The 13,611-nt window shown below is 51.4% G+C and overlaps 1 protein-coding gene across 3 annotated transcripts in view; it reads left to right on the top strand.

Moving 5' to 3' along the window:
- Positions 1 to 8,742, top strand: part of Fgfr4 (fibroblast growth factor receptor 4) — a 15,942-nt gene extending 7,200 nt beyond the window's left edge. For all 3 annotated transcript variants that reach the window (NM_008011.2, XM_006517099.3, XM_006517100.1), the window contains 12 exons: positions 1 to 96; positions 232 to 370; positions 1,099 to 1,292; positions 1,377 to 1,522; positions 1,605 to 1,726; positions 5,873 to 5,983; positions 6,079 to 6,269; positions 6,841 to 6,963; positions 7,071 to 7,141; positions 7,383 to 7,520; positions 7,789 to 7,894; positions 8,009 to 8,742. The exon at positions 1 to 96 is cut by the window's left edge. In NM_008011.2, the coding sequence (NP_032037.2) occupies positions 1 to 96; positions 232 to 370; positions 1,099 to 1,292; positions 1,377 to 1,522; positions 1,605 to 1,726; positions 5,873 to 5,983; positions 6,079 to 6,269; positions 6,841 to 6,963; positions 7,071 to 7,141; positions 7,383 to 7,520; positions 7,789 to 7,894; positions 8,009 to 8,158 (1,587 nt within the window). In that variant the 3' untranslated portion in view covers positions 8,159 to 8,742. The remainder of the gene's footprint in view (positions 97 to 231; positions 371 to 1,098; positions 1,293 to 1,376; positions 1,523 to 1,604; positions 1,727 to 5,872; positions 5,984 to 6,078; positions 6,270 to 6,840; positions 6,964 to 7,070; positions 7,142 to 7,382; positions 7,521 to 7,788; positions 7,895 to 8,008) is intronic.
- The last annotated feature ends 4,869 nt before the right edge of the window (positions 8,743 to 13,611 follow it).

Consider the following 13,611-nt stretch of genomic DNA (forward strand, 5'->3'; position numbering starts at 1 on the left):
AGCGACGCCCAGCCCCACATACAGTGGCTGAAACACGTCGTCATCAACGGCAGCAGCTTCGGCGCCGACGGTTTCCCCTACGTACAAGTCCTGAAGGTGAGCTTCCTGCTAGCGCCCAGGCCCCGGGGGGGGGGGGCATCCTTTCCCATTAGGGTGGGATAGTACCCAACTACCCTCCCAGCTGTAGTGTGGCCCAGAGTCTCCCGTGACCTAGTGTGTCCGCTGCTTCAGACAACAGACATCAATAGCTCGGAGGTAGAGGTCTTGTATCTGAGGAACGTGTCCGCTGAGGATGCAGGAGAGTATACCTGTCTGGCGGGCAACTCCATCGGCCTTTCCTACCAGTCAGCGTGGCTCACGGTGCTGCCAGGTGAGGGCCCTGCTGAGGAAGAGGGGGTCGGGGAGGGGGGAGGTCCTGGGCGAGACTACAGGACTCCTCTCTGGTCCATTGAGGCCTGTAAGGTAGGCAGTTTCCTTGGCCAGTGGGGTATACAGTTTGTCCTTTGGCACTGTGAATGCTCTCACTGAATTCAGCAGGGATATGTATTTAATTTAACGAGACTGTCCATGTGACCCGTGGGAATATAAGACTATATATATAACTGCGATTTTTCTTTTTTAAAGATTTATTTATTTTATGTATGTGAGTACATGTACTGTAGCTGTACAGATGGTTGTGAGCCTTCATGTGGTTGTTGGGAATTGAGTTTAGGACCTCTGCTCTCTCTGGTCAACCCCACTCGCTCAGGTGGGTCCCACTGACTCCAGCACAGAAATTTATTTATTTATTAGTATTATATATAAGTACACTGTAGCTGTCTTTAGACGCCCTAGAAGAGGGCATCAGATCTCATTACAGATGGTTGTGAGCCACCATGTGGTTTCTGGGATTTGAACTCAGGACCTTCAGAAGAACAGTCAGTGCTCTTACCCCTGAGCCATCTCTCCAGCCCGTAACTGTGACTTTTTCAGTGTGTGTCCTTATATGTGTTAGTAACTATGGGGACCTAGGCTGGGGGCGGGGGGAAGGGGAGGGCTGGTCAATCTGACCACCGACTGACTGCTCGTTTTCTCTGTCTATGTTCATCTAACGAGCAGAGGAAGACCTCACGTGGACAACAGCAACCCCTGAGGCCAGATACACAGATATCATCCTGTATGTATCAGGCTCACTGGTTCTGCTTGTGCTCCTGCTGCTGGCCGGGGTGTATCATCGGCAAGTCATCCGTGGCCACTACTCTCGCCAGCCTGTCACTATACAAAAGCTGTCCCGTTTCCCTTTGGCCCGACAGGTACTGTGCCTGTTCCCCAGCCCCCACCCACTGTACGGCTCTCAGCCTGACCCCAGCAGGCAGAACGAATCTCTCACTTTGCAGTTCTCTTTGGAGTCGAGGTCCTCTGGCAAGTCAAGTTTGTCCCTGGTGCGAGGTGTCCGTCTCTCCTCCAGCGGCCCGCCCTTGCTCACGGGCCTTGTGAATCTAGACCTGCCTCTCGATCCGCTTTGGGAATTCCCCCGGGACAGGTACACTGAGGAGGCTAGGACTGAGGGTGCCAGCTCAGGAGTGGTACCCACAGTCTGAGGCACGGGTCTTCTTGGCCTCTAGGTTGGTGCTCGGAAAGCCCCTGGGTGAGGGCTGCTTTGGGCAAGTGGTTCGTGCAGAGGCCTTTGGTATGGATCCCTCCCGGCCCGACCAAACCAGCACCGTGGCTGTGAAGATGCTGAAAGGTACACATGGCAACCTGGGCAAGGTGTGCTGGGGCCACGCAAGGGGTTTACACGGACTGCCCGTGCTGGGGCCACGCAGTGGGCTATAGGGATAGCCGGTGCTAGGGCCACACAAGGGGCTACACAGACTGCCCATGCTGGGACCACACAAGGGGCTACACGGACTACATGTGCTAGGGCCACGCAGCAGGCTGTAGGGATAGCCCATGCTGGGGCCACGCAAGAGGCTATACATGAGAAAGGCCCCAGGTTTTCCACCCTTGGGCCTGAAGCCCAACCCTGTTGCTGGCCCTGGCGAGTGACTTCCAAGCCTCAGTTTCCTGTTGGGCCTCCGTGGGGATGACTAAAGACCCCTTACTTCTTAGGGTCGAAGTTTATAGATGTTTCTGATAAACCGTGGCTTAGTAAATTTTTGGTGTAGGGTTTGAAACTGGCTTTCTTTTCTTTCATTCTTTCTTTTTTGTTTGGAATTTTACTTTTGTTTGTTTGTTTGTTTGTTTGTTTTTGTTTTTGTTTTTGTTTTTGTTTTGAGACAAGAGTTTCTCTGACTGTCCTAGAACTCACTCTGTAGATCAGACCAGCCTCTGCTTCCCAAGTGCTGAGATTAAAGGCATGCCCCACCATGCCCGGATGGGACCGTTTTGTTCTGTTTTGAGGCTGACCTAGAGGTCACTCTGTAATCTAGCCCTGCCTGGAACTCACAGCGATTCTCCTACACCAGCCTCTCGAGTACTGGAATTACACCTGACTGGCTCAGTAAAGTTTAGCCACTGGGTGATGATCCCTATGAGATTTGTGGTGATCGCAGCTTAATATCCCTCCCCTGTTAGCTCTCCGCATTTATCACCTTATCATCCTCCACATTGAGTGCCTCACCCCCATCAAATCCACTAAACAATACACCTTCAACACACATTCCTCCCAGTCCTTAGTAGAGAACAGTCCCAGTCTCAGGGCTGGAGAGATGGCTTAGCCAATGAGAGTGCTCCATGCTCTTGCAGCGGACTCAAGTTCAATTCCCAGCACCAACATCTGACAACTCAAAACCACCTGTAACTCCAGCTCCAGAGATTCTGATATCCTCTTCTGGCTTCTGAAGGCACTATACACACACACACACACACACATACACACACACACACACACACACATACGAGAGAGAGAGAGAGAGAGAGAGAGAGAGAGAGAGAGAGAGAGAGAGAGAGAGAGAGAGAGAGAGAAATACAAAAATAAATCTTAAAAATAAAAAGTCCCAGGTTCAAGCTGGGTCTGGTGGCACAGCCTGTAATCTTGGGTGAAGTTACAGATAGAGCTCAAGTGCTGACTGGACAACTTAGTAAAACCCTTCCCCAATATATGAAGAGGCCTGGCTGAGTAGTAGAACACTTGTCCAACATGTGCGAGAACCACTGTGTGATCCCCAAGAATAATGGAGAGGATAAGGAAACCCAGACCTCAGGCGATGTCCCCAAAGTGTCCTGCAGGTGCTTGGTGTGTGCTCTTGGAACTTCTTTTATATTTGTCTTTTTTTTTTTTTAAGTTTATTACATTTTCAGACATGGCCACACGATACAGTCCTGGCTGGCCTGGAACTTCTAGACCAGACTGGACTTGAATCTGCAGGGATCCACTTGCCTCTGCCTCCCAAGTGCTGGGATTTAGGGTGATTATTGTGTTGTGTGTGTAAGTGTGAGCACACATCATAGCTTGTGCATAGAGCGGTCAGAGAACAACTTATGGAGTAAATTTCAGGGGTCAGTCTTGTCATCAGGCTTGTGCACCACGCCATCTTGCTCGCTCCTTTATGTCTTCTTCTATTGTTTATTATCTGTCGTTTTGTTCTGTGTAAATAATATCATCATATCATGCTTACTCAATACCTTGATGTTTAACAGCATACCCTTGGGTCCTAGCTGTCTTGCCGGCCCCCCTTAGAATCTGTTGCTGCCGTCCCTAGCATTCTTCCCTTCCTCACTCCCTCCACTCTGCACAGCTGGAGCCAGCTGGCACTTTCTGTGAGGCAGCGATTGTGAAATAGGCTTTTCCATATTGATGTACGCCTAGGATAAGAGTTATGTCTTTGTCCCAAGGTCACAGGTCAGCCCTAGTCCCTGGTCCTTAGCCCACTCTTTCCTAGAGAAGTCACAGAAGTATCCTCTAATGCATAACAAAACCTCAGGACACTTCTTGCCCCTAGGGACTGTTACCCAGGGACCAGTTAGCACAGCTTCCTTCCTGTCTAGAGCTTCTACCTCTCTCCTGTCCCCTGGACCTGCTTATGGGAAGATCAGTTCTTTGAGAGTCTTCATGTTTTGTCCTTGCAACTTTTGTGGGAGGTGTTCTGCTGCGTATAAGACGAGTCTGAGATTCGAGAGGTTGAGAGACCATGAGTATGAATGCCAGGTGTATGTGTGTGTGGATATAGGCATAGGTGTATGTGCATGTATAGGTATAGGTATATGTGCACATATAGGTGTAGGTGTATGTGATATATAGGTATAGGCATATGTGCATGACAGGTGTAGGTGTATATGCATGTATAGGTAGGTGTATGTGCATGTATAGGTATAGGTATATGTGCACATATAGGTGTAGGTGTATGTGATATATAGGTATAGGCATATGTGCATGACAGGTGTAGGTGTATATGCATGTATAGGTAGGTGTATGTGCATGTATAGGTATAGGTATATGTGCACATATAGGTATAGGTATATGTGCACATATAGGTATAGGTATATGTGCACATATAGGTGTAGGTGTAGGTGTAGGTGTAGGTGTATAGGTATATGTGCACATATAGGTGTAGGTGTATGTGCCTGTATAGGTGTATGTGCGTGTGGACATAGGCATAAGTGTGCAACATCAGATGCCTCCTCTATCACTCACCAGCTTGGTTTTTTGAGACAATCTCTTGCTGAACCTGGGACTTGCTGTTTCAGCTACACTAGCTCACCATCTAGCTACCCCCCTCCTCCAACCTGTGTGTGCCCTGTGTTAGGGCCACAGCCGCTGCACTGCTCCACCCAATTTTTTCATGCATGCCGGGGATCCGAACTCAGATCCTCGTGCTTGTGCTGCGGGCACTCCATTCACTGAACATCTCCCCATCAAAGCCAGGAGGCTGAGGCAGGCAGATCTCTGAGTTCAAGGCCAGCCTGGACTACAGAGCTAGTTCTGGAACAGCCAAGGCTACACAGAGAAACACGATCTTAAATAAGTTTTGTTTGTTTGTTTGTTTGTTTTTAGTTAGGGTCTCTATAGTCTTCCTGGATGGTCTCAAACTCATGGAAGACTAATGGTGTGCTCCACTACTCTTGGCCTGGAATGATTTTTTGTTTGTTTTTTGTTTTGGGGGGGCTTTTTGTTTTTCAAGACAGGGTTTCTCTGTGTGGCCCTGGCTGTCCTGGAACTCACTCTGTAGACCAGGCTGGCCTTGAACTCAGAAATCCGCCTGCCTCTGCCTCCCGAGTGCTGGGATTAAAGGCGTGTGCCACCACTGCCCAGCTGGAATGATTTTTTTTTTTTTTTTTTTTTTGAGACAGGGTTTCTCTGTGCAGCCCTGGCTGTCCTGGAACTCACTCTGTAGACCAGGCTGGCCTCGAACTCAGAAATCCGCCTGCCTCTGCCTCCCAAGTGCTGGGATTAAAGGTGTGCGCCACCACGCCCGGCTTGGAATGATTTTTTTAAAGCATCTACTTTTTTGAGAGTTTCATACATGAGTACGTATTTACAACATTTCCACCCCATTCTCTCTTCCTCCAAATCCTTCTATGCTTCCTGATCCCTCTTTAAACACACACACACACACACACACACACACACACACACACACTGTTTTGAGTTTGTTTGTTGGTTGGTTTGTTTTTGTCTCCTGTAGCCCAGGCTGGCTTCATATTCACCAAGTGCTAAGATTAGACGTGGGCTCTATCCTGCCCAGTTTTATACTGTGATGAGGATAGACCACAGACTTCATGCTAGGCAAGCACTCTACAAACTGAACTACATCCCTAGCCCGAAAGGCTTCTTCTGAGACACACAGCCCAGCAGGGTTTCACCCCAGACTTCCTTGGCACCCTCACCCTCTCCCGTGATGCTCTTGTGGAGTTGGAGGGCAACTTCCTCAGCCCAGCTGTTGCTTTGCAGACAATGCCTCCGACAAGGATTTGGCAGACCTGGTCTCCGAGATGGAGGTGATGAAGCTAATCGGAAGACACAAGAACATCATCAACCTGCTGGGTGTCTGCACTCAGGAAGGTGTGGCAGGAGCAGGGAATCAGATGCGCAGTTGGGATGCAAAGGACCACTCTTGCCAGACTTCCCATCCCCTGGTCCATGGCTTCCCTCTGTAGGGCCCCTGTACGTGATTGTGGAATGTGCCGCCAAGGGAAACCTTCGGGAATTCCTCCGTGCCCGGCGCCCCCCAGGCCCTGATCTCAGCCCTGATGGACCTCGGAGCAGCGAAGGACCACTCTCCTTCCCGGCCCTAGTCTCCTGTGCCTACCAGGTGGCCCGAGGCATGCAGTATCTGGAGTCTCGGAAGGTGTGGACAAAGGACAGTTGTGCTGGGGTCTCCACACCTTCTTGCTGGGGGCACTGAATGTCCTCAGCAGCCCCCTTGTTTCCAGCTCACAGGTCTATCCTTTAACCATCATTCCCATACATTTGCAGCTAACCCTGCAGATCCCCATCTGTAACCCCGCGGGTCCCCATTCTCTCCACCCATTCTTTTACCCGAGGGCAAGCATGGCTCAGGCGTGGGCTCTGAACAAATGTGCTTCTTTCTTTTTCTCTTTCTGGTTCTGGGGATTCAGCCCAGGCCTTTGCCCATTCCATTTCTCTTTTTGTTTTTCTTTTTGTTTTTCGAGACAGGGTTTCTCTGTATAGCCCTGGCTGTCCTGGAACTCACTTTGTAGACCAGGCTGGCCTCGAACTCAGAAATCCGCCTGCCTCTGCCTCCCAAGGGCTGGGATTAAAGGCATGCGCCACCACGCCCGGCTCCATTCCATTTCTCATCTGTTCCGGGGCTGAGGGACTGGCCCCTGGGCTTGCTGTGAAATGATCAACTCCCAGACCTGTGTCTTGATACTCCTAAACTCCCTACCTGTCCTCAGTGCATCCACCGGGACCTGGCTGCCCGAAATGTGCTGGTGACCGAGGATGATGTGATGAAGATCGCTGACTTTGGGCTGGCACGTGGTGTCCACCACATTGACTACTATAAGAAAACCAGCAACGTGAGGGGCACCTCGGAGATACACGGGAGCGAGGCGGGGACTAGACCTGGTCTGAAAGGGATAGGTCCTATACTACTCACACCACTGTCCCCGCCTCCTTCCTCCAGGGCCGCCTGCCAGTCAAATGGATGGCTCCAGAGGCATTGTTCGACCGCGTGTACACACACCAGAGTGACGTGTGAGTCTGGGAAATGGGTTCTAAGATGGCTGCTGCCTGTCTTCAAGTCGTCATCCCCTCTAAAAGGGCAAGGCGCTTGCCAAAGTCACGAGATCTTAGGAGTTCTTCTGACACTCCAAAAGAAAGGAGTGCCCCTCCCTATCCCCAAGGGTGGATCTTGACCGCAATAGCCTTTACTACAGCTTCAAGGAGAAAGGAAGGAAGGAAGCTGGGCCCTGCTGAGCCACAGTTCTGCCTCCAGGTGGTCTTTCGGGATCCTGCTGTGGGAAATCTTCACCCTCGGGGGCTCCCCATACCCTGGCATTCCGGTGGAGGAGCTCTTCTCACTGCTGCGAGAGGGGCACAGGATGGAGCGGCCCCCAAACTGCCCCTCAGAGCTGTAAGCTCACCCTCCTTGCCCCAGTGGTCAGACCTCATCTGCGGTCCTGACTTTGACGTCAGCTTTTGGCCCTGGCCGTCCCACTCACGGTCCCTCCTCTTCTTCTCCACTCACGGTGGCCTGGTCTTGTTCCTACTCTCCCACTAAACTGCCCTGCGCAGCCCCACCCCACCCCATCCCCAGCCACGACCCCCACACCCCAACCCTAGGGAGCGCACAGTCCTCACTTTGCGGGCCCTACACACAAACCTCTTTGACCTGTTCCCAGGTATGGGCTAATGAGGGAGTGCTGGCACGCAGCCCCATCTCAGAGGCCTACTTTTAAGCAGCTGGTGGAAGCTCTGGACAAGGTCCTGCTGGCTGTCTCTGAAGAGGTACTGCCCATTCCCACCTCGTGCCCTCTCTCTGCCCGCTCCCATGACCTAGGGATATGAACACGAAGCATCCTGTCCCCAAGGCTGGAAGCTGACCAGCTCTGTTCCTTGCAGTACCTTGACCTCCGCCTGACCTTTGGACCCTTTTCTCCCTCCAATGGGGATGCCAGCAGCACCTGCTCCTCCAGTGACTCGGTTTTCAGCCACGACCCTTTGCCCCTCGAGCCAAGCCCCTTCCCTTTCTCTGACTCGCAGACGACATGAGCCGGGGAGCAGCAATGTTGTATGGGCTACGCGGCCCATGGCCGTGGGTCTCCTCGCTGAGCTGCAACCTGATGCATCGACATTTAATGTTGGCAGTGTCAGGCCTCTGACTTGAGACTACTGCTGTCGCAGATCCTCTCTCTGGCCCTGTTTTGGGGAGGGCCATTCTTGGTCCTAAGGTTCATAGTTGAGGCCTTCTGTTCCAGCCTTATGCTCCCATCTCAGAGTTCAACTCTCATCTCAAGATCATGGCCTTGCCCTTGGACTCATCCTCAGAGAAGTTAAGCATTAAGGCCTTGGCACGCAGCCTCCGTCTCCGGGGCTCTCCGGGACTAGCTGCAAAACTTATGCTCTAAACATTTCTAGTTCCCCCAAACAACCTAGAGGCCTTGGGACTTCACATCCCCCAGCACACAAGCCTCACCACCCCCTGCCATCCCCCCTCCATTGCTTGTTCCAGCATCTTGGTGAAAGGGGCATCAGCTCTGGTGTCCCTGAGAGACGAGAAGCCTGTGGGAACGACAGAAGAACATGGCATTTTTATAAATTATTTTTTTGAAATAAATCTCTGTGTGCCTGGTGGCTTCCCTGTGTGGCAGGGTGTAGGGTGGGAAGATTTTCCACGTTGGGAGTTTGGTCTGGGTGGCACAGACGACTGAGGAGGTGGGTGCCAGGCCTTCAGCTGGCTTCTGCCTCCAGCTGTGCTATAGCAGACTCAGAAGCAGATAAGCGCACCCTTGCCTTTGTCTGTCTGTCCGTCCGTCCTACAGAACTATCCTTGTATATGCCACGGTTGGTGAGTGAGTGCTCGAGGGCAGATGAGCCCACACTACACCATCTGTAAGGCAGGCCCTGTATCCTCTGCACACGCATCCATGTTTGGCCCAAGACTTGTCCCCAAGGGAGCTGGCGTCCCCTCCCCCATCTGCTCAGCATTAACCAAACTGACCGTTAACACAGCACGAAGGAAACGTGAAATCAAGCCTCCAGCCGCAGCCTGCTCCCACGGTCTGGATCTGCCCGCTCAGGCTCAGGGCTTGTGGGGGCCGTGCCCGCCCTGCCTGGCCCTGGCCTGTCTCCCAGGCAGCAGCTGGTTACCGCCTGGCTGAGCTGCAGCTGTCCCCACTTGCATGATCCTCCCTGGAGGCTGTCACAACCCTGTTCTCAGCCCCCACCCCAGAGAGATCAGCTTCCCAGAGCTCTGAGCCTGGAAATGTACTGGACTCCATTCTGACAGTTTCAGCTGCTCCCTAACCCTGAACATTAGGGTGGGCAGGGAGAGGCCGAAAGTGGTTCCAGACTTTCTGCTCCCTGGTTCCTACAAGCTCTCTGGGAGTGAGGACTGCAAATGTATTTAGGCTTCCAGAGACTCATGTACAAATTTAAGGGTAGCTCTAAAGAGATGGCTCATTGCTTAAGAGCACCTGTAACTTTCCCCAGGGACCTGGTTTTGATTCCCAGCACCTACTACTACTACCATGTGTGACCCCAGTTCCTAGGCAATCAACATCCTCTTCTGATTTCCATGGGTACCGGACACACAGACATATACATGCAGGCAAAAAGTTCACATATGTAAAAAGAACACAAAAGTAATTAGATATAGATATAAAGATAGATAGATAGGTAGATAGATAGACAGTTGGCTCCCTGTATACATACCATACATAATAACCAAATATTCTGATGGCCTAGTCGGTCATCAGTGGGAGGAGAGGCCCTAGGTGCTGTGAAGGTTCTATGCCCCAGTATAGGGGAATGCCAGGACTGGGAATGGGAGTGGGTTGGTTGGGGAGCAAGGGAAGGGGAGAGGATAGGAGATTTTCAGAGGGGAAACTAGGAAAGGGGATAACATTTTAAACGTAAATAAAGAAAATATCCAATAAAAAAACATTCTTTTTTTTTTTTTTCTAGACAGGGTTTCTCTGTATAGTTCTGGCTGTCCTGGAACTCACTTTGTAGACCAGGCTGGTCTCGAACTCAGAAATCTGCCTACCTCTGCCTCCCCAGCGCTGGGATTAAAGGCGTGCACCACCACGCCAGGCCAAAACCAAACATTCTTATTGAGACCCGCTTCCAAACTCAGTTTCCCGTTAGAGATTACTAGTCAGTGACTGAGTCCTGTCACCACTCCAGGTGTCCGTCTTGAGGCGGAGTACTTGGGTTTGCCTGGGTCAGGAAATGATTGGGAGGTTGGGATGAGGTAAACAAACAGACCAAGAGATGCAGATCAAAAGCCCCATGGTGCACAGTTCCACTGCTGGGCCATGGCTACTCTTGAGTCACCTGATGGTCTCTGCACAGCTTTACCACAGAGAGGCTGTTCTCCTTTCCGTGAAACCAAGAAATGTGTCTAATGCAATATTACCCACCTCTAGTCCAAGCTACTAAGGAGACTGAAGGAAGTTTAATCTCTCAAATTCAAGAACTGGGGGAAGGGCTGGAGAGATGGCTCAGTGGTTAAGAGCGCCCGGAGCACATGCAGAGGACCTGAATCAGTTCCCAGCATCCCCCATGTGTGGCTTACAATCAGCTCTAACTTCAGTTCTAGGGCGACTGGTGCCCTCTTCTGGCCTCTGCTGGCACCTGTATGCACTGTGCACCTATTTATTTAAAAATAAAATATATATTTTTTAATTAGGAGTTTGAAATCAGCCCTGCATACATAGGGGGTTCCATATAGAGCTGAGCTGACACCCTGGGCTCTCAATAGGCCTTGCCTATGCATATCAGAGGCCAGAACCTGGTTGTTCAGAGTCATAGGGACAGCTCTGCCTGATAATTTCTGGGTTCCAGGAGTGACATAGTGAGACTGCCTCTCAGAGGAAAAGAAAAGACTCCACTCAGAAAGCCAAGCAGGTGGGTCCGCTGGATTTGGAGGCCAGCCTGGGGTAAAGGAACAGACCTTATCTCCAGAAATAAATAAAAAGTCGGGAATGGCGGGTTCGATCCTGTAATCCCCACTCAGAGTGCCCGAGGCAAGAAGACCCCCTCACATTTGAAGCCAGCCTGGGACACAGAATGAGTTATAAGCCAGCCTGAGCTACAGGGTGAAACATAGTCTTTAAAAAGAAAAAAAGATTAAAATCAGAGCAGGCCAGACGTGATGGCACTTGCCTGAAACCCTACAGAGCTACAGAGATCTCCGTGAGTTTGGGACCAGCCTGCTCTACATAGTGAGAGGTCCAGTCAGACCAAGGCTAAGGAGTAAAGCCTTGTAGCAAAAACAAAAAACAAAACAAGAGACAAAGAGGAGTCGGATTTGATTACCAGTACTGTGAAGACAGGACAAAACAAAAAACAGGGTTCTCTAGAACAGCAGAATAGACACCCCGAGTTCTCGGCAGGCCCCGTGCATAACAGAGCCCAGAACCAGGCTGCTTAGAGTGATAGGAACAGCTGCTGCCTGGTAATTTCTGGGGTCCGGGAAAGCTTGGATGGCCTGCCCGCAGCCCCTCCCTGCCAACGTCCCTGGCAGGCACACAGTTGCTGGGGCTGTCTCACATTCCTGACGTCCCATGTCAGGACACAGATGCTGCTAATTCCCCAGTGCAAGCTTTGCTGCTCCGTCAAGCCTGCCCTCCACAGCGGGCTCTGGGCAGCGTGGCAACAGCTGGAGCCTGGCCCCTTAGTCTCTCCCGGTTCTGAGCAGCTTCCAAGTCTCTGAACAGCACTGGGCTCCTCTCCAGCAGGCCACTGGCAGACTCTGCTGAGAGGGACAGACAGACAACACTCTGATCAGGGAGGCTCCAGCCCACGTACGTCCGCGAAGCTAACAGGAGCACCTGGAAGGAAGAGTCCGGGATGCGAGGGGGTAGCAAGGTGGCCAGTTGCCCTCTGAGTCTGTTTCCCTGCCTGTAACAGGGATGAAGGATGACACCTGCCAACCAGAGCCCAGAGCCTGAGTGCTTCGTAAACAGCAGCGGCTGTTACTGCACGGTGATTAAGGCAGGGCCTCTAGGGCAAGCTGCCGCGCTGGGGTGGGGGTGGGGCACTGGCCCGTTCCCTTCTCTCTGGGCAGTCCTTCCAGGAAGGCCTTCTCACCCGGAACACTTTCCTGAGGGGGAAACTGAGGCTCAGAAGTTGGAAGCAATTGGACCGTATCCCGTGCAGCAGAATAGAGGAAGTGGGACGTCAGACAAGTTGTCTATTCCCTTCTGAGCTCATTTCCATGTCCTAGGTGGCCCGATAAGTTTTAACTGCAGTCTATGACCTGGTGCCTGGTACACACCAATGCCTTCCCCGGGTTTTCCTTCCCGGGAACATTTCTCCTGCCCTTCACTAGTCCAAGGCTGGAGGCTGGAGCTGGAGCTTAGTCAGGAGATGCAAACTAGCATTCTTGAATCCAGGGCTCAATCTGCAGCACTGCATAAACCAGGCATGCCCTAGAGTAAAAGCCAGCCTTGGAGAGATGGAAGGCTTAGAAGCTCAAGGGCATCCTTAGCCTCAGTCGGGTTGGAAGTCAGCCTAGAGACACAGCTTACTCAGACCCCGGTTCTCATGACAGTGTCCTGTGTCCTCTCCACTGATGCTCAGTCTAAACCTGCGCTGTGCCTATGCACTCATTACTGAGAAGGGATGCCCCACGCTGGGGGGTTAGCTTGGCTGATAGTTCTTACCTAGTAAGCCTGAGATCCCGGGTTCCCTCCCCAGTGCCCACATAAACCCCCTCACAGTGACTCAGTGAGCCTCAGCACTTGGGGGCTGAGGGGAGGGGAGAGCCATGGATTTAAGGCTGCCTGGGCTGTACAATGAGTTCTGAGGCTGGCCTAGGCTCCAGGGTGGAAGTTGCTTCAAAACAAACAAACAAACAAACCAGGGAAGACTTCCCAAGACAGCCCACAAGGAAGAAAGGAAGCCAGCCTGCTTGAATAGAGAACGCTATCTTATTTTTCCTTTTGGCTCCTTAGGCTGGAGATTGCACATAGAGCCCAACACATATCCAACCAGCAAGACTCCTACCACCAGCTAAACTCAGATTTTTTTTTTTTTGGTTTTTCGAGACAGGGTTTCTCTGTCTGTCCTGGAACTCACTCTGTAGACCAGGCTGGCCTCAAACTCAGAAATCCACCTGCCTCTGCCTCCCAGGTGCTGGGATTAAAGGCGTGTGCCACCACCACCCGGCTAAACTCAGATCTTTAATGTGTTTTCTAATCATGTATTTACTTATATATTAGGGAAGGAGGGCACGTGTGGAAGTCAGAGGAAGGCTTGAAGAGTTGGTTCTTTCCTTCTACCACGTGGGTCCTGGGGATTTAACTCAGGTCTTCATGCCCAGAGGCAAGCGAACACACCTCTTGAGCCATTTCACTGAGATATCTCTATGGCCCCTCCTATGTTTTTCTTTTTCTTTTTTCTTTTTTCTTTTTTTTTTTTTTTTTTTTTTTTTTTTTTTTGGTTTTTCAAGACAGGGTTTCTCTGTATAGCCTTGGCTGTTCTGGAACTCACTTTGT

Source organism: Mus musculus, chromosome 13, assembly GCF_000001635.26.
Source record: "Mus musculus strain C57BL/6J chromosome 13, GRCm38.p6 C57BL/6J".
Lineage (NCBI taxonomy): Eukaryota > Metazoa > Chordata > Mammalia > Rodentia > Muridae > Mus > Mus musculus.